The following is a 23,933-nucleotide window of genomic DNA, read 5'->3' as shown; positions in this document are numbered from 1 at the left end:
AGTGCATATTTAAGTATTATGCTATTAAAAGCTAATTTTCTCATTCAAAAAAAAGAAGAAATATTCTCATAGCATTGCTTACACACATGCAGTTACGTGTTCAATATGGGTAAATTACAAATTACCCTACCAAGTATACTAAATTGAAAAATTACCACCCTTTGTATACTGAAAATATAAAAATTGACATATATATTTGACGAGGACTTACAATTTGTCCCCAACAGTATGAAATGGGTTTCTCTTCTTTAACCATAACCCAAGGGGAAGCCCTTTCTGTATATTCAACTTCTCAATATGAGTATATCATCCAAAAGATTAACACAAGTGAATAATGATTCCGCAACATTTAGACAAGAATGAGAGTTTTATCTACTAAATACTTGGAAGAGTTAAAACATCCATAGATAAAAAGAAGGAACCCTATACAAGATTTTGCGTATGATCCGTGCAACAACAAACTACACGCACGTACAAAATTTTTGCTTGATCTTCCCAGCAGCAAGTTCTGCCTCTCAAAAAAGGATCTCAGTGAAGCCATCAATCTGTACAAAACGGAGAACTATCAGGGAGAAGGGCAGAAAGGGAAGAAGAAAATTACTCCCAATAACGGTTTTAAGGATTGTATCCTAATTTCTAAATACATGAGTTGTTTATCATGACAAAATTTGCAAAGAAAGAACACTGCAATAGATGGATATAAAAATACAGGCACCACCCTGTATATTGCACAAATAAGGAACATGCCAGAAAATCTTTATTCTTTAACCCCCGGAAATCTAAGAAAGAACACTGCAATAGATGGATATAAAAATACAGAGGTAAGGGAAAGCTGCAAGAATCCATGATTCCATTTTGATTTGAACAAAAACTTTTAGCCCGTGATTGGTAGGGAAATTTGAGAGGAACATGAACTTAATTTCCAATCTTTATTTTTCGTTAAGAGGAGAATGAGGAGGTAAGAAAATTTGCAAGGAAAATAACATTTACATTTCGCTCCCGTTTTCCTCTAAATTGAGGGCAAGTGGGAGAGGAATTTTGAAAATTATAAATACATCTCTCTATTTTGTAAACATATAAATTTAAGAATAAAATTGCAATTTTATCATTAAAAAAGAATACTTCTTTACTATCATTATTTTCCTTCCTCCTATTTAAACACTATGTTAGACACATTCTTGAAACAACTCATGAAAAGAAAAGAGTTCAGCAGAAGTTTGAATAGTTATTCTTCAGTGCATTTGGATTAATAGTTCGAACGAAGGGTTGGCACGAGGACTCCCAGTCCCAATATGTTTGAGTAGCTTGTCAAAAATCCAGCAGTTAGTGTTTCAAAAATTTAACCAAAAAACTAAGGTCTGCAATTTGTAGATTGGGCCTCCTACTACCAGTCGCTAATCATCAACCTCCAACTGTAATCATAGCTAGGCAATGATACTGCACAATGAATTTCTCGAAAAACAAAAATATAAACAATGATACTTTTTTCCAGGATATTTCAGGAAATTTATGATACTGAAGATGAAAAGAGGCGTTCAAATGACAGGGAAAAATGCATTCTTACATTTGTAGTAATCTCTACCACAGCCATGATAAGGAGGTTCTTCTCTCTGCCATGAAATCCATAGACTACTATTAATGGAGATATCACATTTGAACGCACCAGGGAAATACATAATACCAAGAAAATTATATCCATACAAAAATACCGGATTTAAATTTTAAAATAAGAAGTCATTCTGCTATAGAGTAGTCAGCATTTTGCAATGAGAAAACAACGCTCCTCTTTATTCATATAATTGTAAAGGAGAATTACATATGTATAGCAAAAAGAACTTCAAAAGGCTATGCAACAGAATTCAACGCCAATTACATTAATTCATACCTGAAAACTATTTGCATAATCTGGATATCTGTGACCTGACAAAAAGAAAAGCACTGAAATGAGGTAAAAGCAATATACATAAATATATATTATCAAAAAGCCAAAGTCAATACACATAAAGGTTTACCTAATGCATAACCAGCACCTTGTTGCTGATAATAGGAAAGAGAAGCCATTCCAAAAACTGGGGGAACTTCACCATGGCTAAAGATCAAAAATGAAAAAAATTATTCATTTACAAAACAATAAATCCATTAGCAAATTGTCAACCAAAGAACTTGCATGCATCTCACATGCACAAGAAAAAAAAAGAGAAAGCTAAAGGGTGGCAAAGACTCAAATAAAGTGCATGGCAGTGGCTTCACCAAGTAAATGTAAGAATTTATAAGGGATTTAAACTAATAGTACCTTAGGCTTCCAACTGGAGAAGAACTATCCATTCGAATACGCGCATACCCTCTAGGATCTGAATAATTCAGATCATCTCCCTGCATTTATACAGAAGTTGGTAGCATTTGACAAAGGGTACAGATCAGGAAAGATCATCCAGCCATCAGTCTGAAGGACTTACCAACATATAAAAAGAGCGTTTCTGTCCAGGGAACACATGAGAATAATCACGATTTGTCATGCCTATTCATCAGAGAGGGAGGGAGAGAAAAGGAAGACCCAAAATCAAGTACTTCAATAAGAATTCTGCTTTTATGCCTTTAATAGAGTAACTAAAACTAAAAGGATTCCCAGAGGTCAGAGATTGTAAAGCAGGAACAACAAAAAAAAATGCAATAATTTTCCATTTAGTGCCCCTCTACCCTGATAAGAGATTGTAATTAAATTGAATTTGTCACATTTAGGGAAAGTACATAAAGAAAGTTGGACATGTATTAAGTCTTGAAAACTGCTAGACCAAGTCTTCCTGAAAAAAGATTTCTTAAAATTCTTAATAAATTATCATCAGCTAATGGCAATAGGACTTGGTAATTGCAGTTTACCAAAATGCCCAGCATGTGATGGTCTTCTCCATGATTATACTATATTAATGATAAAAAGAAATTGCAGTTCTGTAGTAGTGTATATGGTGAAAGTAGGCAGAGAAGTCAAGCAAGAGATACAGAGTATAAAGCACAAAAGGAAACACAACAGGGAAACAGATATAGAATTAAACAAGATTGATAAATGCAGAATACCCGAGGTCAATCTTGCTTGCATTTGCTTTTGTAGAGCTCGCTCAGCTAAGCGTTGCTCAAGCTCAGCAGCTCCAGAGGCGCTTATATCACCCAATACTTGATTGCTAACATGTATGGCAGGCATTTTGCTGTATCTCGGTTCAACAGGCTTTACAGGACCTAAAAGAAACGGATGTTTTGCTTCATTATCCCATCACAAGCACACACACCAACAAACACACAACAGAAAAAAAAGGTCTCTCATTATGATAGCTGGAAAATCGCAAAATGCTTCATTATAAGATTCATGCAATCCCAAAAGAAACCGGAAGGCCACAAATTATTATTTGATTGCCAAATGCAAGCTTTGTTCCATCTCCAATTTGTCTAAAAACTCTTTTCTTTTTTAAATAGTGAGGCCATTAACAGCAGCAAGCAATGCACACCCAGATGTAATATTGATGATATGCAAGTAACTAGGGCTGCAGCAATTTTTCATAAGGCTGGTATCATATTTATAAGGAAATGGACGTGTGTGAATAAAAAACACAGGACAGATGTCATAATCCACACAAAATTCTGTTCAACCATCTTTATTCCAATCATAAGGTGCACATCAAACTAAGACATGCTACTTTCTGAACTCTGAACCAATTCACTCCTATTGCCAAAAGTCCAGGTCAGCTGGATTCTGATTCATTCACCAAGGGTATCAAAACCCAAAAAATTCAAAATAACAAATGGAAAAGGGTCAATTTACAAAGACTGGAATATGTTCTTAATAGTCAGAAACATCAGCAAACTGAGAAATTCAGACATACAAAATTCTTTCCAAATAAAAATTCTCCACATGGTATCATGTGAAGGTTCCATGTTAGTCTCTTGGCCAGAAACAGATTCTACAAGGAATATGGGCTTATTGGGGCAATTTTTCAAAACAACAAGATTTTTAGAAATCCCATTTGCCAACTCTCAACAGCATAAATAATGACGCAGACTTTTTATTCTTTCTGAATTTTTCCTTCTTGGCAAGATGTTGCTTGCTTAATTGAGAAAATCAATGACTCAAGTAGAGGAATCTACAGAACAACAATGCCCATCCAAGGTATTCATGAAGATTAACTTGCATAAATGAGAAAACCATTTTTCGGTGCATGATAGAACAATGCTGACGGTATTGATAGCTTAGTAGTAGGAAATGTAGAAGTGTAGCACTCAACACGCTAATATAAAGTAATCAAAACTACCTTGATGCCCTTATTTTACCAGATCCCTTGATAACTTGAAAGTACATTTCAGCTATTTGGCATATAAGAAAATATATTTCCCCAAGGGGGAAAGAGAGAGAGAGAGAGAGAGAGAGAGAGAGAGAAACTCACCTTGACTTGACTGCTTTTGTTTAATAATTTCTTTGCTTGTAGGCTTGGAGATTTTCTTTTGGAGTTTGCCCTTTTGTACAGGTTTTGCAAGGGATACCTTCACATTTACCTAAAATCACATCATGTAAATCATTTAGTTGCCTAAAGAATACATACACCCATTAATAGGTCATCAGAGGAATTCATTAAGAGTTTAACTGTGTTTGTAAAAAATACGAAACCTGAGATCCCTCATTGCTCAATCTCTCATGGTTGAATAATTCTATGCATGCAAGAGCAGATTCGCGGGTTTTAAAATTAACAAAGGCAAAGTCGTTTCTCCTTGAAGAATGTAGATTTCGGGAAAGAACAACATTTTCAATTTCTCCAAACTTTGTAAAGTAACTTCTCACTTTTTCTGCATCCCAGGAGGGAGGTAAATACTCTGCATACACTGACTTAACCTGCAGAAATTTGCAAAACAATTGCATTAAGTACCCTACCAGCCATCAAGTTAGGAAGTCTAAGTAGACAGACCTTCAGCAATTCTTCTTCATCTGGCTCACTTAAGGGTTCTGCCCAAGCGACTTTTATATTTCGAAGTTTTCCCAGACCCTTCTTCTGAAGTTTCTTGAAAGCAATTTGAGCATCTTTGTAAGTTTCAAGTTCTAAAAATGCAAACCCACGATTACGTCCCATATTTGAAGGATCAGTCATTACGGTCACTTTATCTATTTTCTCAATTCCTATATCTTGCAAAAGTTTAATGACCTGCCCAGGCATAATAAGTCATATGAGGTGCATAATTTAAAGATTCAGGGAAGAATTCAATATGTGCTTAAAACCTTACATCTTCATTTGTCCACTGCTTGTCAATGTTACCAAGAAAAATTGTGTCGTTGCCCTCAACAGCTGCTGTACTACACTGCTTTCCACAAATCTATTATTCAAAGTAAGAGAGAGATTATTCATAAATAGATGGATGATTAAACTAAAATCATGGTCGCCATACAAGAAGTATAAAATCATGCAGAACATGAAATGATGAAGGGCAATATCCAAGTAATTTCACCACATAAGGCAAATTAAAGAATCCATGTTGTCAAGATTAGGAATAACAGAACGACCAAACAATAAAATATAAAAAAATATCCCTGCTAGAAATGCATCATATGATTTTCCTACCAGCAACTAAATATCCTCCTTGTGTTGTAGGGGAATTGCAGTCAATAAGGAGATAACTTGCATAAATTTTTTTATTTATTTCTGTCCTTTTCAAAATGATACTTAACCACGAAGCATTAATGGTAAAGAACACTACTGTTCCGATCACTGAAATCAACAAAAGCAGGGAACCTGAAATTTGCAACATCTGTAAATTAAAAATATAAGCAAACTTCATGATACATTGTAGTTATAGTTGTAGTGCTAAGGAATAGCATTACTCTTACCATTGGAATAGCGCCGGTCAGAACAAGACACTCTGACAAATCAATGACGTATATGAAGAACAAAAGGGAGGAGATGAGCAAAATAAAGCAACTACTTTGTAGATAACTTGATATTTTTCTGACAAAAAGACTACATGAACCACCTTATTTTATGATCACATCCTATTTTATGCCGAGTCCTGATTAACATTATTACTTAAAAAGAAAAAAAGGGACAACCATAGCAGAGAGAGAAACTACATCGAGGTAAGATTAAACTATTTTGAAACTAAACAATCAGCTGTTACTCTAAAAGTGTCCAATGTATAAAGACAACGTAAATGGAAATCAGAAATCCATAAATCTTTGAACAGTCAAAACAACGATATGTGATAGATTCTCTGTAATAATAAATTTCAGCGCAACAACTGTCATGCTTCTGTCCAAGTATGTCATATGACAATTCATGAAGAAATGGAACAAAAAATAAAGAAAAGAAAAATAGAGTAATGAGTTTATGTTTTATCTGTAACTAAATCCATTAAACAACCACTCATACACTGTATAGATATTCCCTCATACGATTTGTTAAAATTCACATTTGGTATTTCATAAAAATTGCAAATAAGAAAAATAAAACGAAAGTAAAAAAACCGTTCACCTCAGCTTTTTGGTATTTCTCCAAGGCCTTCTTTGCATCAGCAGCTGAAGCATACCTCACAAATGCATACCCCTTATTCTTCCCTGTCTTGCTATTAGTCACCAATCTCACTTCCACAATATCACCAACTTCCTCAAAAACCTCCCTGATATCCTCCTCCTTTGCATCAGTATTTAACCCACCAATGAAAATCTCTGTCTTCCTCCTCCTCCTCCTCTCCAGTGCCTCCAGCTCCCCACTCAAAACTATCCTTCCATTACCCTTCTCACTGTCCTCCTTTGCTCCCTCCTCATTTCCGCTGCTCGAGCCCACAAATTGAACCACACACTCATTATTTCTATTCCCAACTAAATCCACATTCATCATTTCCATGGGTATTTTAGTAGCAGTATCTGATTTCTCAACTGCACCCTCACTCTTTTCGCCCTTCACTGGAATTTCATTCACAGAAACTTCTTTTCCTCCCTCACCCATAGTATCAAAAGTTTCAACTTCCATAGGAACACCAAGAGGCTGATCAGGATTTTTAGCTTCTTCCACTGACAATGTCACATAGGCATCAGAATTTTCAACAATAACTGGGACAGAAAGTGAACAATCCACCATTCCAACATCCTGCTTTGGCGTGGAACCATTAACTACACCATCCAGAATTTCCGGCTGGTTCTCCAGGCCTTTATCCTTTGGTCCTCCACTCAAATTGACCATTCCAATTTCTTGCATTGAAGAAGAAACACAATCGCTGCTGCAAAGTTTTTCACTATCATCATCCAAATCCTCCTCTGTCGTCAATTCTTTATTCGAACACGCAGTTATGGCCTTATGCATAGATTTGGGCACTCTTTTTTTCACCACCTTCTTCACAACCTTCACCACCTTCTTCGTCTTCTTATTCGGCTTCATCGCCACCACATCATCGTTGCCAGAATCTCCATTTTCACTCCCACCAATAAAGTCTTTCTCCTCGATTCTCGAGCCAATTCCAAGGGAGACGTCCGGTTTCCTATTCTCCAGAGGTAGGGTTTCATTTCCCGTGCTAATTTTATTATTTTCCGCTCCCATTGAACAATTTCCCCGCTTCTCGTCTGCAGGTATTTCATTCACAGTTTCTGCGATACCTGGAACAGAAGGTGCCACCGAGGTGTTTCCATCTTCGATCGCAGGGGAAGAAGACGGCAATAGGGCACCTTCACAAGCTGATTGTGCGGTTGTTTTGGCTTCGACATTGTGTGGAGATTTAGCAGCGGTTAAGGAATCAGACGAATGAACACGAATAGGAGTAGTGTCGGGGACAGCGCGCTTGGCGGTGGCTGTAACGGCACGTTTCGGCCGGGGACCTGGTTGCTTCTTCGGAGCCATTTCTGTTAGTGTTCCTTCATCTTAATTTATTTTTCTTAAAAACGAGCATAACTGAGTTCAGTGGCGGTGGAGAAAGATAAATGAATGTAGGGTAAACTATACATTAATTCTTGAATTTTATTCTAACTAATAAATCAATTATTTATATATTTAAAATTAAATTTTTAAAGTATAATTTTTTTTAAAATATTTTTTATTTCATCTATTTAAGTTAAATATTAAAATATTTTAATAAATAATATTAAAAAATAAAAATATTTAAAATTAATTGAATTTATAATTTGATTTGCATTTAATTTTATGATATATATTATCAAAAGTGGAAGTATATTATGTAATGAGAAGCCAAGAATTAAAATATTTAATATTTATTTGTATTTATTTATTAAATTAAAATATATTATAAAATTGATATAATTAAAATAAAACTGTAATGCTGCTGTTAGTTAATTTATATAAAAATAATAATTGGTCCCTGCAGTAGTCACTTTACCGTCAAATACATAAAGAATATAATAAAATGCTTTAAACTTAATAATATTGTATAAAAATAAATAATTAATTTATGTGGACATCAAATTTTATACTAAAAAAAAATGAAATTAATTATTAAATTTTCTAAAAATATGACTGAAATCTATTAATAAATAAAGAATTTATAATGAGATTTATTAAATTATATCAATTAACAATCTCAAAAATACCGTCTCGCTAAAAAAATAATATTAACAAAAAATTAAATATAATAATATTTAGATTTTTTTTTGATAAAAAAATATATATTAGTTTGATTTATCAAATTCTTACTACATATATAATTTTATCTTATAATAACAACTCTAACTTTTAAGTGATCGATATATCGCATTAAAAATAATAATCGAAGAATTAATATAGTGAATAAAAATTGTAATTATACTTATCATTTTAAATTTAAAAAATTAATAAAAATATTTCAACTCATATAATAATAATTAATTAAAAAAATTAAATTTTAAATGGAAGGTCTGTACATACGAAAGGTCTGTATATAAAAGCATACAGATTTGTCCGTACGTACGAAAGCGTCAGGCGCTCTCTCCACGCCAAACGACTATTTAATTTCTCCGGCATATATATAAATAGGAATGCGAGATGATTGAGTCTGCTGTATTCTGTCACGTTTCATAGCCGAATTCATTGTGGGTAGACTGAAGCTTAAGAGTGACTCGGTCCACTTGACGAGATTGAGTCGGGTTGAAAAAGCTAGACCGGCCCATCAAAAAGGCTTCATGAACCTCAAACCGATACTGTACCCGCGGAACTTGCCTCATACAGGAGTGATGAGATCAAACATTAAATTATAAATTGTGTTTGTCATTGTGATTGGAACAACTTTTAAAAATGAAATATTAATAAAAGAGCGTTAGATGTTTCTGGGTAAGCAGGGGATTAAAGGAGCCTTTTTAATTTAGGGCACAAGCAGACATCGCCTTCTTTTTTTTTTTTTAAGGAATAATTTGCTGTATAAACACTGAAATTGAGTAAAATTCATAATTTAATATTTATTTATTTAATATTAAATAATTTAATTTATAAATTTTTATTTGATTAATAAAATAGTTATTCTGATAATTTTATAATTAATTAATTGTTAATTGAAAAAATTAACAACGACAATGACCATTCTATAAAAGAAATTAATAAAATTTATGGATTTAAAGATATAAATGCAGAATGTAATTCACATTTAAAAGCCAAAGCAAAACCCCACATAAATAATATATTTTCCACATTGATTTTTGGATATAATATATATTGAAATCAAAACGACATGTAGTTTTTGCACACAAATAATCCTCCAATAACAATGGCAAGTGGAACGACAGCCACGGCCAAGTAATTTGAAGGCAAGGCCAACCATGCAAAAACAAATCCAGTACTATTGCCTCCTTTCTTGGAGAATGATGAGGACGTCTTCTTAGGTAATGTTACATACAGAATTCCTCTTTTCTTAAACTTTGCTCGAATTTCATCTATTTTCCAATGTTTGGAAAGTCTGATTTCTTTTCGGAAAAGATTTCGGATATTGTTCTTCAGTGGACATTCTCCAGTTATGATTAAAGTGTTGAGCTTTCTCTTTATCTTGAGTTGCTCTTTTTTGAAATCTGTATATCAATTAAAAGAAAAAAAAATGATATATTAAATTAGAGATGAAATGAATCCTACTCATCTCATTATCAATACAGAGAAAAAGTTAAAAAAAAATACCTTGAAGACCATAGATCTCAAAAAAGTCACATTTTTCATCTCTTCGCCACTTGCAGAAGGGCTCAAACTCCTCGTAATCGAAGTCGATGGCTGGCTGATCTTTGGTTTCCATTGGAGGTTTCTTTTTTAAGTTTTCTCTCTTGTTAATTTTGAAAGAGTCAATACATTCTTAACAAGGTTGAACTATTGTTCTAATAAGAGGAAAGTATTACATCTTTAAGAGGTTACTCTTATGTTTGTTCTTGGGAGAGAATCATTCTTTTCTAATTTTCTAAGGAAAGTGATGAGCTTGCTTTAATTTGTGGTCAAGTGTATCCCCTTTTCCATGTATCTCATGGAGACTTTCTTGTGATTTTGGTTTCTTCCATTGGCAAATTGACAGGGAATAATTTATCATTTTAAATATAACTTGTTGGTTTTGGCAGTTTCAGCTGTTGCACTATCTGGGAAGGTCTTTTGTTTCCCTCTTTCATTTTCTTGATTTTGCAGCGGCAGTGTCCGCTTATTATCTTGAATGGGAAGTAATGAACATTTTTTTTAGAATTATAAACATTAATTAGTCCTAGAAAATAAAAATATAATTACGATTTTTTATTAATAAATAATATTTTAAATAATTATTAATTTAATTTAACGATTATTTTTTGATAATTTTTTTAGTGGATAATTATTTGAAGAATTAATTCAACTCTAGTATTACACGTGTCACTTAAATTAGAGTTGTGTGATTCGAAAGAAGGAAAAGTTATTAGATCATAAGGGTAAGGAAAGAGAAAAGAAAGAAAGAGAAGAAGAGAAGTCTAAAGGTCGTTTTTGTGAGAGTTTTTTGGCTGAAGGGAGGGAGTTTGCTTGCACACCTTCTCTCCGTCTGGGCATGTATAATTTCATCTCCTTCTGAAGTTTATTTTTGTGGTTTATTGATTCTTTTCATTTTTGATAGTTTATGGATTTTAATACTTTTCTCTGAAATATTTTGATTTATATTCAGGAAAGAGTTTATCAATTTTAATATCGACATAATGAAATTGCGCTAATGTATTCGGCAATCAATGTCTGTCACATTTTCTTTTTGTATATCATTGTACGTTCGATGACTCAAATCATCTTTAGTAATTTTAGTTGTTGATTAGTGTAAGAAAATCTTATTTTGATCTTTTATTCACTTGCAGTTGGATTGAACTTCTCTTGTTATCGTTAGAAATTACATATTTTTGTTTTTGACATATTTTTCACTAGATAACACCAAGAGACAGACGATAGTGGCAATGGATTGGTGGTAGTGTTGATTCAGTGGCATTACACTGTGTTTTTCCATTTATTTTGCTTTGTGCTATTTATAATAGTTTTTTCGTATGTCTTTGTGCTTGATTCAGCAATTGGTTTCTGCATCAATTTTTTTTTTCATTTGATGTGGCTAAACAACTATGGCAGTTCAGAGATAGCTTTTTCGGCGATATTATTTTTCAAATTGAACTAAATTTTAATTATAATTATGAGTTTAATTCAAGTTGAACTAAGTTGTAGATTTATAATTATGAGTTTGATTTTCTATACAATCTATTTAGACTTTAATGTTGAATTTATTCACTTATATCTTTAATCCTTTAGGCCTTTTACTGCAATTATCCTTACATACTATAAAAAAAATAAAAATAACAATAATAAAAAAATTCGAAGAAAGGAGCAATGATGCGTCTCCTGTGTGCTCATTGCTTGTTGACTAGAAAAAAGAGAATCACAACGACTTCACCCGGTCATTCGGCTCCCTCTTTTTCTCTTTACTATTTTACCCTTGCATTGTTGATTTATTTTCTTTTTATTATTTTATCTGAAACGTCTTCTCTTTTAACTACTTATTCATTATTTTGAAATATCAAATTTTAAAAAAATAAATTTTTTCTTTTAAATTTACGTATTTAGCAAAAATAATAATATAAAAATTTAATTCTCTCAAATTTGTGTGAGAATTAATTTTGAATTAAAAATAAATCTTACTAAAATTATTAAAATTTTACAAGAAACAATTTCACTAACATTATTTATATCAAAATTACTTAATTAATCCTTAAATTTTTTTATCCTTTGTTTTTTATTTTAATTTTAAATTTATTTTTTATTTTAAATTAATAATTGCTCTTTATATTTTTAATTTAATAGTCACTATTATTCTATTAATATTTAATACACTTATAATTAATATATATTATTTTATTAATTTAAAAAATAATTTTATATTTTTAATGATAAAAAATTATATAAAATTCAGATTTGAAATGTTCTAATAGTGTTTTTTTCAATGAATGTGATAAAAATATTTGTTATTTATAAGGATAAATATTTATATTTAATTTAAAAATAATAAAAATAATGAATAAATTAAATCAATTTGAAATTTTATTATTAATTTATCTAATATAAAAGAGTTAAATTAAATTTTATTACATTTAAATTAATTTTAAATAAATAAATTTTTTATAAAAATAAATTAAATTTTATTAATAGAATTCAATTATTTTCTAATGATCTTAAATTGATTTTATATTTTATTCACAAAAAGGTGATCTCTTGAAAAAATAAATTTGATATTTATATTTAATTTTTTCAATGTTTGACAAGGAAAATATTATTACAAGTAAGTATAGACTAAATAAACAAACAAAATAACACAGTTTATATTATAGAAATAATTATTGTAGAAATATCATGGCTCGAAATTTTCAATTATCATAAAATAAAAGATAATTATTTACATTCAATCTATTAATGGGTAAACCTATGCTAGATCAACACTCACACTTAGTCTGGTGAGACGCACATCCGAGTAAATCTCATAGATCAAACTGACAAGTGGCAAATTGGTAAATTGAAAATCCAGAAGCCTAGAAGAAAAATAGAGAATGAGAGGACTCTCTCCAAGAAAGTTAAAAAACACTTGAAAAATATTTAAGAAAGGGTTATATTTATAAAAAAGTATTATTTTACGGCTACGTATTATAAATTTCCTCCTGCTAACCGTTACGGTCCTACATCGTCCATGTGCAGGGTATTATGTCCAAATTAGCCAAAAGAAATAAAGAATATTGCAATTATACCCAACTATTCCAGCGCCACAAGTCGTCAACCGCCTATTAAAAGAGACTGGAATATTGTTTAACCAAAAAGGGTAAAATGGGCAAAGCAGGAAATAATTCGTAATAATGGAATTTCCCAGGGGCATTTACTCCAACTACATTCTCTGCTCTGTTCTTCTGTCAGGTTGTCTTTTAATACATTAAAGTTTATCCTCCTCTCTCTCTTTCTCTCTCTAAGCTTCGCAAAAGATAATAATCATCTCCTTTGCAAGAGGAGCTCACAATGCAGGTCAGTTCTTAGTTTCTGGTATCCATAAATGGAAAAGCTCAATTAATCCTTGATTTTTCAGCTATGATTGATTGATTTGTTTATTTTATTGAAGACGAGAACGGTTCAAGTGAAGCATGTATCAGATCTAGCAAGTGAGAGAGAGATTCACGAGTTTTTCTCTTTCTCTGGTGAAATCGAGCACATTGAGATCATACGGTGCGTTTTGTTTACTTTTTCATGTCTACTTGCCAACTTTTTATGTACTATTTTGGTCGCAGTGAAAATGTATGGAAAGGAAACCGTGTTGTGAGATTATCTCATATAGCATTTTCTAGGAACCCCAAGAAAAATCGCTGTAGCTTTTCATGCTATTTTACTCTCTTTCTCTTAAGTTAATTAGGTTTAATGTACTTTTTTTAAGTTATGTTTCGTGGTTATTATTTGTGTTCTACGTTAAATAGCTTAATCGAGGTTCTTGGTGTTGTTTATTTTTTGATGCAGTGAAAATGGGCAATCAAAAACAGCATTTGTTACATTCAAAGATCCTAAAGCGCTTGAAATTGCTTTGCTGTTATCGGTATGTCCTTTTTTTTTTTCCATCTCGTTAATATAATTTGTGTTGTTACTCGACATTATGAATTCTGATATACTATGTGTATGATACCTCTACGAGTGAGTGAATTGTAAACGAGTTTTAAAGAATTAAATGGTTAAATTTTATGCAAATGAGCTGTGTTCTTTAAGCTTACTCAATAAATTGCACTTATGATTTGTCCCAACTGCAAGTTGATATATGATAGTTGATATTCAATCAGTTATAGGAAATAGATTTATTTGAAATGAAGATTTTTTTTTTTGTCAATTTTTTTTTTCTGAAAGTAGGAATTGCTGATCAATTTCATTGTTATGATTACCGGCAACTTGTTGTGATTAATAAGAGTAATAACAATAATACTTTCTAGAAATGCTCTGATGAAAGTATTAGATTCACATGCTTGAAAGCATGATATATCTGAATTTTGTTCATTTTATGGTAATAACTTGGTGTAAATCATTATGCTTTCTCACTTGCTGTTATGGAACAACTAAACTAGCTCAAGATTTATTTATAGGAAATTTACTACTTGGTCCCTATATTATGGGAAAACTCATTAGTTAGTCTATCGATTTTAAAAAATACATGAAAATGTCCTTGAAGTATTAAAAAATATACTACTTATTCAATTTCATTAGTTTTAACCTTTAAATATTTTACTATCTAGTCCCTATGGTATGTGAAAATTTATTATTGATTTCTTAGTTTTGAAAAAATGTCTACTAGTTAATCCCTCCGCATTGAGAGTATTTTAGACTTTTCTAGAGCACTCAACAGTTAAAATTGTCGGAGAGATTAATTAGTATACTTTTTAAAATGTTAAGGACGTTTTTAATGTATTCTTCAAAATTGAAAGTCTAACTAGTGAGTTTTCCTAACATAGAGGCTAAGTAGAATTTTTCCTTTATTTATTTATTTAGTTTTACATATGTTTAACTTATTATATGATCTCACTCCTCAATGGATAAAGTAGTTTCACTTTAAACAATTGAGTCCTTTCCTAATTCACTGCTTTTAAATTTATATTAAATATACTAAAAAGTAGTATGCAGTCAATTGCCAAATTTTCAGTCAATTATTAGTGCTTGAGATAAAATTTCTGAAAAATATTGTTTTCAGCCTCTCTAAATGGTTTGGGTCAATATTTTTATGGCAGGAACTATAATTTTATTTTGAGTGCCAATTAGTTTTTTGATGAATGCAAACTATGCTTTTTGAATGATTAAGATCTTAACCTTTGTGTGCCTAGCACAATATAGTGTGAGACATTCTTTTGGGTCCTGTATTTGCAATTGGCAGCCCTTTTCTATTTGACATAAGCTATCATTTTCTGTGGAAAAGTTCTAGAATGCAAACTATTCATTTTTTTTTTTTATGTAGGGAGCAACTATTGTTGACCAGATAGTGAGTATAACTCCTGCAGAAAATTATGTGCCAAATCAGGAGACACTGGTAAAATAAAGAGTAAATCAATGTAATCTATATTTCAATGAGTTTCAGATATCCATATTTACAACTGCAATTTATGCAGGAAGTAAGAAGGGCAGACACTTCTGTATCTGCTGTTCCTGCTGAAAGTTCTCCATCAAATGTTGAGGTAGGTAAAATTCAAATGTAATCTTATAAGAGAACTCTATCTGTGGAAATGTAAAACTACTAAATGGTAGATATTGGAGACTATCTGAAAGTGAAAAGGTGCGAAGAAATGTTGTTCATGCTTTTTGTCATATTTTAGAAATTGGTTGATCAAGATTGATTGCAATCTTCCACTCACTTCTTCCTTTCTGTTCCCTGCTTTTGCGGGAACGTTTTGCATCACCTCAGAAGGCTTAATCGTGCATATCATAGTAACCACTCTGAATCTGTATGATAAGTGATCCATATGATAAAATATGGTGGCATCAATGGATGATCTCAGTTAACTAGTCAGTACTGAAGAAGTTTTCCCCACCAACTGTATGGACTTAGAGTCACATTGTCTTTATTATCAGGCTAAAACTAGCCCCCCTAGCAATGGAAATATTTACATCAGTAGAGCGCAAGAAGTGGTTTCAACTGTGCTGGCAAAAGGTTCAGCTTTTCGCCAAGATGCAGTGAATAAGGCCAAGGCATTTGATGAAAAACATCGCTTGACTGCTAGTGCATCTGCCAAGGTAGTTTCTTTTGATCAGAGAGTTGGGCTCACGGAGAAATTGACAGTTGGCATTTCAGCAGTCAATGAGAAAGTGAAGTCTGTGGACCAAAGGCTTCATGTTTCAGATAAAACCATGGCAGCAATATTTGCAGCGGAGAGGAAGATAAATGACACAGGATCAGCTGTCAAATCAAGCAGGTGAATCGCTTCTCTAATGAATATCTCACGGATCTTTGGTCTGCAAACAATATATTTTTCTTTGTTTCCAGTTACTTCAACTAATAAATATTCAAAGCAGATATGCTTTGACTGCCCTAATTTGTTGTTTCTGAATGCTGCTCCTTCAATGGTGATCTGATGCAGAGTTTATGAGTAGCACTTTGGAGCTTTTTTTTGTGAACCTAAAAATTCTCATTAGATATATCAGATTGCATATGGAATGCTTTCTAACTTGTGTTACTGTTATCGAGTAACCCAAAATTCCATGAGTGATTATGAATTTCAATTTTGCAAATTTTTGGAGTTAATGACAATTAACAAAATGTGGCACTTTCCCATATTTAAAATGGTCTTTGTGCCTTAAAAAGAATTTGCTTTGATGAATAATCTAAATTATGTGGATCACTTTGTTAACTTGGTTGAAATAACTTCTCCAGTGATTCAGAATTCATAGGGATGTCAACTGGCAACTGCTGTTGCCATACTCTTTACACCTGTGTGTAAGTCTGATTTTTCATGTTGATTACTTAGCTAATTTGCTCAAAAGGAAGTTCACTCAAGTAATTTGCAGAAAAGAAAGTTTTGTAGTGATTCATCAACTAGCAACTGCTGTTGATTTATTTCTCTTTTTTGTCATTCTTCCCACTGGAGTGAGGAGATTGCTTTTTGGAAAAAAGGAAATAGATATTGAATAAAGTTTTCCTTTTACAGTCCTTGTATCCTTGTTTTTGGATGTGATGTTAACCTCAGTTTCTAATGATATTTGAAATGTTAAAAAGATTTTAAATTAACAATCTATTTGAATTTTGCAGATATGTGATAGCTGGAGCAGCTTGGCTAAACGGTGCCTTTAGTAAGGTGGCAAGGGTAGGTCAGGTTGCTGGTACAAAAACCAGGGAGAAATTCAATTTGGCTGTTTCAAACTTAACTGCGAAGGTAGGTTCTAGTTTTGCAATTGTAGTAGCACAAAGATTGACTTTTACCATTATCTTTGTTTGTGAAGATATGAAGATATGTCATGTTTTTATGGTTTAATTACAGCCATGGATTGAAGCTTATCATATGCACATTCTACCCTCAGATGCGAACATATTTATATCTTATATTTCGAAGGTTAAAGTTATCAAAAAAAGAACCTTGATTATTTGTTGTGATCTTGTTTTGTATACAACAAGTGTCGACTGATAGTTGCCAGAAAAACTTGGTTAATTATATTTTCTTTGTTTAGTTTGCTAGTATTTTGTCACTGTTTTTGTTGTCAATCAGTGTATATGTTGTGATGTAAAATATTTAGCCTCTAAGAATTTAAACCATTTCCTCTCCTTCAAATATTAGTTTTTGCTACTATTGCTATTTTCGTTATTGGGGTCTGAACACATTGTGACGCTAATATCAGTCATTTCGTTAGTAGTTTGATCCTTGATTTTCATGTGGAATTGTTGTGCTTTGTTTTCCTCCTCTTTTTTTGTTATAATTATTTTTTAAAAAAATTCTAATCCTTAACAAGTGTTTTTCCCCCTTTTTTCTTTTATTGTCATGAATATAATGCAAATCCATACCCGTTATCCTCAACTATTTAGTTGCGTTAATCTCCGAATGGCATAGGTGTGATTTTGTTTTCCTGAATGCAGGAATCTCCAATTGCTGTGTAAGCAACAAATTGATGTCACTATAAGCTGCTTCTCGAGATCTTTTGTGACAAATGCATTGAACATCTACGTTTCTCCAATCGTTTACTTCGGGGGAGCAAAATGTAGAGATTGGAGATTCAGGCTTGCTGAAGGAGGATGAGAAGAAAATCTGTGCAATTTTCCCTTTATGTGCATCTTCACCTTTGGCTTGGCGTGTCGATTGTCATGGACAATATAATTCTATTTTTCATATTCTTTGATTTCCAAGGTAATATGCCTTTGGCTTCATCGTTATTTTGTTTTTGTAACAAAGATTAAAGAGAAAAAAGAAAAAACGTTGCCATAGAATGCCACCATTTCTGAGCATCAGAACTTTGGATTTCTCTTTTCTTTTCTTGTTTGTATAAAAGCGATGCATTTGATATTTCTGACAAATGAATTTAGGAAACTTTTATCAACTGTGACACAAATTGGAACACCGAAGCTCTTATGTTTGTGGATTTAGCCGTTGGAGACTTGGGAGTGACAAATATCAATTTGTCCATTTATTTTCTAAAAGGGAGACTAAGAAAAGTGTGTGTTCATGTTCGTAGTCTCAATCTTTACTAAAATGGAATCTCATATCTATATTGAATCGATGGTTCAATATTAACCTTGACATTCAGACAGTTGGGCATAACATTTGATTGGATCTTATCTTATTGAGAATGGGAAACTGGTGTTCGGACCATAGCCATCAGTCCATCACCTTTCGTCCAATGTTTTTTTGCTTCAATTTGTTAAGAAATCAACACCCACTGGCATTTTTCGTTGTCATATTCTGCTTGATTTTTGGCCATAATCGATCAATAAATTTTTGTAATTTTTTTATATATAAAGATTTTTTTTAAGAAAATAATTATTTTTTTATTATTTAATTGTCATATTAAAAATAAAAAATAGATTTATATATAAAAAATTTGGTAGTATTAAAATAAAGAGAATTATTTTATCTAAAAATATTCTTAATGTTAAAAATATAAAACTGACGGGCAAAATTGTAAGTTTATTTCACGAACGTCGTCCATTGGAGCTCCATCATGTCCTCCTATAGTTATGCCACGTTTCAAACAGAGAGTTCCTCATACACGCATTTATCTGACGTGGCTAAATCGGACTTCAGACACAAGAAACCAACTCTCGTGAGCGTCAATCTCTCAAAATTTAAGGGCATTTTCGTCTACAAAGTTATACTGAATTCCCATAATGCGCCTTCTGCCCAGCTCTTTCTCTGTAAAAGAGATCAGTGACTCTTATTTAGAGTTTTTCTCTTTCTCTCACACTTGTATGGTTTGTGAATCTCTCTCTTAGCTAGAACTTCTTTGGAGGCGATGTATGATTTCTTCAATTTCTCTGCTATTTTCTTAAAAAAAAAAGGGAATCTTATTTCTATGCGCAAAGTCTAGTGTGGTTCAACTCATTATCATTATTTTTTGGGTTCCTCATTTACGGGTTTTGTGTTTGTTGAGGGAATTAAAAGGGTAACCATTGCTACTTTTCATTGTTTTAGTGTTAGGTTTGGGAGGTCTAAGGTCATTGTTTTTGCTCCTTGCTCCTTGTTTTTTGTTGTTTTATATTATAATTTTGTAACTTTGATTGGTGGGTATATTTTCATTAAATGCATTTGTTATTGGATCTAGGTGTTGAGTCTTAATGCTTGATGTAATGCATATGACGGTGCTGGTACTTGATTTGATGTCAAGCTTGCTCTTTTTTTTTTTATCGACTGTAATTAGAGCAAGAATTTGGCATTTTTGTTTTTCCTGCTGCTTCGAAAGTTACTTGGATAATTGTGGAATAAGGCCTTGAGAAAATGCTTCTTTTTTAGATCATTATGCTTAAGTTGGGATTAGTTTTAGTCCAATGGTTGTTTTGATTTTGTGGTTTTGTCATTTTCGGATTCATTTTCTTTTCCAGAGCATTACCCAGACATTCTCAAAAGGATTAAGAATCGTGTTATTTATTAATGGCAATGGGCATGTTATCAAGAATTTCGTTTTATGACAAATTTGAAGCCAGCAATGTCACTAGTTTCATCTCTCCTTTGCCAATAATTAGACAAACTAAATAAATTACAATCTATATATAATTGTGCTTTTGATTTGCATTAACTTGGCTACAAAGTACATTTGATTGATTTGTATTGAATATTCTATTCTATTCTAATTGTATTGGAACATGGAAGTGTTTTCTGCCCATTTTACTCACTAGCATTCTGGTCTCTTTATGAAGCAACTGACCTTTATTTTCCTGAATGCGTGCTTATTTCCCGTGGTGGATTTTGTAATGGTGTCTGGTGTCATTGAAATCTTATAATGTGGTTTGTTGTTTAGAATTTATCTTCCTTTCTTTTTAACTGATGCTTGTAACCAAAGAACCTGCCCTCCCTCTTTTTGGTATAAGGAAAATTACTATATCTCATATTTTCGTAGATATTTATTTTCTTGGTTGATATACTGGTCGTCCTACTTTGTTCATTTCACTTCAATTAAATTTTCCTCCAGTTGGCTTGTTTTACTCACAGAAGAATTTCTAATGCAGGATCTTGCTAAGCTCGGTTATCACAGATTTCTCTATTTTGATGAATTTTGATGAGCGTACGTGAATGGCTATTGAAGTTGGTTTGTGATTATGATGCAGATGGGGTGAGGATGTTGGTCTAGCAGTTTGTTAATTGATATAACTCTCTTCTTGATTCTGTTCTTTGCTAGATTGGGAACTAATTATAACATGTACTCGAAAAAATCTACTTGTCCAGTGGATATAGTTGAATGGGTTTCAGTAACTTCTCATGAAGACTTTGTCTTTGGCTTTCGAAATTTTGTGTTGAGGCATGTATAAAATTAGTGGGCAGATGTATAATAAAGTGGTTTGTGGAACTTAATAAGAGTAGTTTATATCAGTTATCAAGTACATAGAATATGCAGATGCTAGTTTCACCTTAAGGACCAAAGCACAATATTCAAGCCCAGGCTTGGAAATTTGCATCTGGTGTTCCAAAAAGACCATTGGCTTTTTGTGCAAGAAAGGTCCTTGGCAGATGTAGATTCAGCATTGGCACCACTACTTAAGAACAAAGGAGGTAACATTAATTCAAGGAACACGTCTGGCCTGACTCTTCATTTGCAACTTGCATCTCATTGCTGGTGCTGATCCTGATGCAAAGGTGTGTTATTTTGCTCGCCCTTTAATTTTTTGTTTATTTTCTAAGTTACACACACACACACACATACATGAATGTGATGGATATATCACTTTCTCTCATCATTCTACTCAAATTCTGATATAGATAATCAATGGTTTTTATTGTCCCCTTTCCTGAATGACTGAGATTCACTTGTGGCTTCTTTATTATTTCAGTGCTATAAAATCACATTAATTGAAAGTTACTAAATGAAAAATTGAATCTAATTATCTTCCTTCAACTTGCCTGATGCTGTCCATTTTTTGTTTTTTACACAACAATGATTAGTCTTTTAAGCATTGCATAATATAACTAACCATGTATCACAAAGGAATGTATTTATATCTACTGTTGATCTTTGTTTTATGTATTCTGCTTATTATCATGTTGTTTATTCTTGGGCTCTTGCATAAGGGCGAGTGATTTTAGTTTACTTTGACATTTTAACCCCTAAACAAGGAAAGAGTTATATATTAAAGAGGTTAAAAAATAATCTATCCTCATATTATCATCCAAACAACATTAAGAATGGCTTAAAAATTACAAGCGTAATAATTACTCCTTGTACCAAATGTCCCCCAAGTATGATGCAAATTTAGCTCCCAGGTAACTAATGGTTGTTGAAGGTTGTTGAAGGTAAATGGTAAATATAGAACAGAGAGGGAAAGTGGGGGAAATTTCACCCAATTCGAAGTAAATATCAGTACGAAGTTTTATAAAGATTCCTGTGATCCACCTAATTTGCAAAACTTATATTTACCCTGATTATTGTTGGCTTGTCACATAGCAGGGGAACTGCAGCAGAATAGTTCCCATAGTCCAAAGACAAGAACAGCTAGATTCTCAATTGTATCTAGCCAGGAATCACTATCAGATTCTCCTGCTGCAAACCTGAGATCAGCACTCCCTCATCAATTCGTTCAATTCAGATTGAGAAGAAGGCTATGGAGGACTCGGAAGAGTTTCTACAGCAGTGTCAATGTTGTAAAGAACCCAGCTTTAAAGGAATGACCTTTGCGACTTGCTTTGGCATGTAGCACGTAGGCTCCTCATTGTTAACGCTCCTTTTTCCAGTACATTACTGTGAGTTTCAGTGTACAGATGAAATCCTTCTAAATTAGTGTCTTCCAGTTTTATCTGAAGATTTAAATTCAGTTAGTTTAATTTTATAACTTAATAAAGATAAAAATTCCTGATCAAAGTGTGTGTGTATATATATATATATATATATATATGTAGCAGGTAGGCTTGTGTTTTGAAGAGGAATACGCTGCCATTTTCAAGATTCAGTCCTAAGATCAGACTACTAAACATCTTGATTTTAAATCTATTTGCATTCTCATGATTGTCAGGTTTGCTGAAGTGGGTACATCAAGTTGATGTCAAACTCTATATTCATATGCCTTGTTCATCAAGTAGGTTAATGAAGAAAAGAAAAGAAAATCAAGATTGATTTTGCTGTGAGTCGTTGGAACCCACTAGGAAAAAAATTGAGAAAAACAAAGAAAAGAAAATGATGAAAAGGGTTTTGTGGGTGTACACATGTTGAAGAAGCAAAGTGATGATGGACCCACAAAGAGAGTAATCATGGTTGTCTCCAATAGAAGAGTAAGTGGGGGATGACCCAGAGCAAAAGACTAGTTGCCAAACACAAATAGCCAATGAAGTTCACTTCCTTTGGGCCAAAAAAGAGAGACATGGTCAGTCAAAAATCATGTGAAGATTGAGATCTCATTACTCTTTTTGATTTCTCATATCAAAAGGATACATGTGTGTATGCAATAAAGAAACGAAAAGATAGATTGGAAATGAAGTGGAGCCCTCATGGAAGAGTAGGTCGAGTACTAGGGAGAAAGTAAAACATGAACAATAGTGCTTTGATTTGATCACTCCATGAAGATTGCTTCTTTTAGCTCTCTCTTTTGGAGGATAATTTCCTCAATAGTTTGGAAAATTCATGTGATCTTTTCATGGGATTTATGATAAGCAGCTCATGTTATGTTGTGATTATTGCTGTTGATTTCTGTTGTTTAGTATGCAGAACTTTCTCATACAAATGAGATCTTTATGTTACTTTGACAAGAAGTTATTAGACAAAAAGGATGGCTATAATTGATAAAACTGACAAGCAAGGTGGAGTTTCTCTCTTTATTTATTTTAAAATATTCATTTCTATAGTGATAATGAATAATATTACTTCTGGTGTGTAACTTATTTATTGTATTTAGTTTTTGAGTCTCTTTTAAATAAAAAATAAAAATAAAACAATAATAATAAAATAAAAATAAATAATGGATGTTTTATATTTTGGAATATTAGTTATTAAATGTAATGAAATATAACTAAATAAAAATCAAATACTGAACTAAATTGCCCATAAAATAAAAAAAAAAAAAGAAAGAAAAATTATAGCACTAAATTAAAAATATGCTTCTTAAGGTTTTATATGTCAAGCTCCAAAATTATTCAAATTCATCCTTAAAAAATAATTATATTTTTTTATATTAAATTATTAAGGACTAGTAATATCTTTAATTAATAAAATTGTGAATCAGGATTTTCCCTCAAAACCAATATCAAAAGAATTAGATTCAATGAGATAAAAATAAAAAATAAAAACACCGTTGTTCCGCAGATCTCCCTTAACGTGGTTTGAAATAAAAATGAGTTTCACGTACGA

At 32.2% G+C, this 23,933-nt stretch overlaps 3 protein-coding genes and 1 long non-coding RNA gene across 9 annotated transcripts; 2 read left to right on the top strand and 2 right to left on the bottom strand.

The window, feature by feature from the left end:
• Nucleotides 1-178: 178 nt before the first annotated feature.
• LOC110621049 (nucleolin 1) lies at nt 179-7,939 on the bottom strand. Of its 2 annotated transcripts, XM_021765074.2 has the most exons (12): nt 6,501-7,938; nt 5,260-5,349; nt 4,947-5,180; nt 4,652-4,873; nt 4,431-4,539; nt 3,073-3,231; nt 2,457-2,518; nt 2,294-2,373; nt 2,013-2,089; nt 1,886-1,920; nt 1,565-1,610; nt 179-545 (listed from the first exon to the last, which is right to left on the bottom strand). In XM_021765074.2, exons 1-12 carry the CDS (start codon nt 7,857-7,859, stop codon nt 541-543), a joined length of 2,478 nt encoding a protein of 825 aa, XP_021620766.1. In that variant the 5' UTR covers nt 7,860-7,938; the 3' UTR covers nt 179-540. The 2 variants fall into 2 exon arrangements, with proteins under 2 accessions (XP_021620766.1, XP_043815100.1); XM_043959165.1 differs by lacking the exon at nt 3,073-3,231 and having other exon boundaries at nt 6,501-7,939.
• Nucleotides 7,940-9,613: 1,674 nt separating this feature from the next.
• Nucleotides 9,614-10,361, bottom strand: LOC110619978. Its single transcript, XM_021763507.2, has 2 exons — nt 10,110-10,361; nt 9,614-10,006 (listed from the first exon to the last, which is right to left on the bottom strand). Exons 1-2 carry the CDS (start codon nt 10,219-10,221, stop codon nt 9,663-9,665), a joined length of 456 nt encoding a protein of 151 aa, XP_021619199.1. The 5' UTR covers nt 10,222-10,361; the 3' UTR covers nt 9,614-9,662.
• A 2,948-nt stretch (nt 10,362-13,309) lies between these two features.
• Nucleotides 13,310-18,488, top strand: LOC110620164 (binding partner of ACD11 1). The gene is made up of 8 exons (XM_021763783.2): nt 13,310-13,469; nt 13,564-13,667; nt 13,953-14,028; nt 15,427-15,498; nt 15,578-15,643; nt 16,038-16,378; nt 17,212-17,335; nt 18,031-18,488. The coding sequence occupies exons 1-8, from the start codon at nt 13,464-13,466 to the stop codon at nt 18,049-18,051; spliced, it is 810 nt and encodes a 269-aa protein (XP_021619475.1). The 5' UTR covers nt 13,310-13,463; the 3' UTR covers nt 18,052-18,488.
• Nucleotides 18,489-18,998: 510 nt separating this feature from the next.
• Nucleotides 18,999-23,261, top strand: LOC110620299. Of its 5 annotated transcripts, none has more exons than XR_006351619.1 (3): nt 19,276-21,235; nt 22,044-22,336; nt 22,496-23,261. It is a non-coding gene; the product is annotated as an uncharacterized LOC110620299 (long non-coding RNA). The 5 variants fall into 5 exon arrangements; XR_006351620.1 differs by having other exon boundaries at nt 19,277-21,235; nt 22,606-23,261; XR_002488794.2 differs by having other exon boundaries at nt 19,277-21,235; nt 22,493-23,261.
• Nucleotides 23,262-23,933: the final 672 nt, after the last annotated feature.

Source organism: Manihot esculenta, chromosome 8, assembly GCF_001659605.2.
Source record: "Manihot esculenta cultivar AM560-2 chromosome 8, M.esculenta_v8, whole genome shotgun sequence".
Lineage (NCBI taxonomy): Eukaryota > Viridiplantae > Streptophyta > Magnoliopsida > Malpighiales > Euphorbiaceae > Manihot > Manihot esculenta.
The sequence above is the reverse complement of the archived record's forward strand: the minus strand, read 5'-3'. Positions and strand labels throughout refer to the sequence as shown.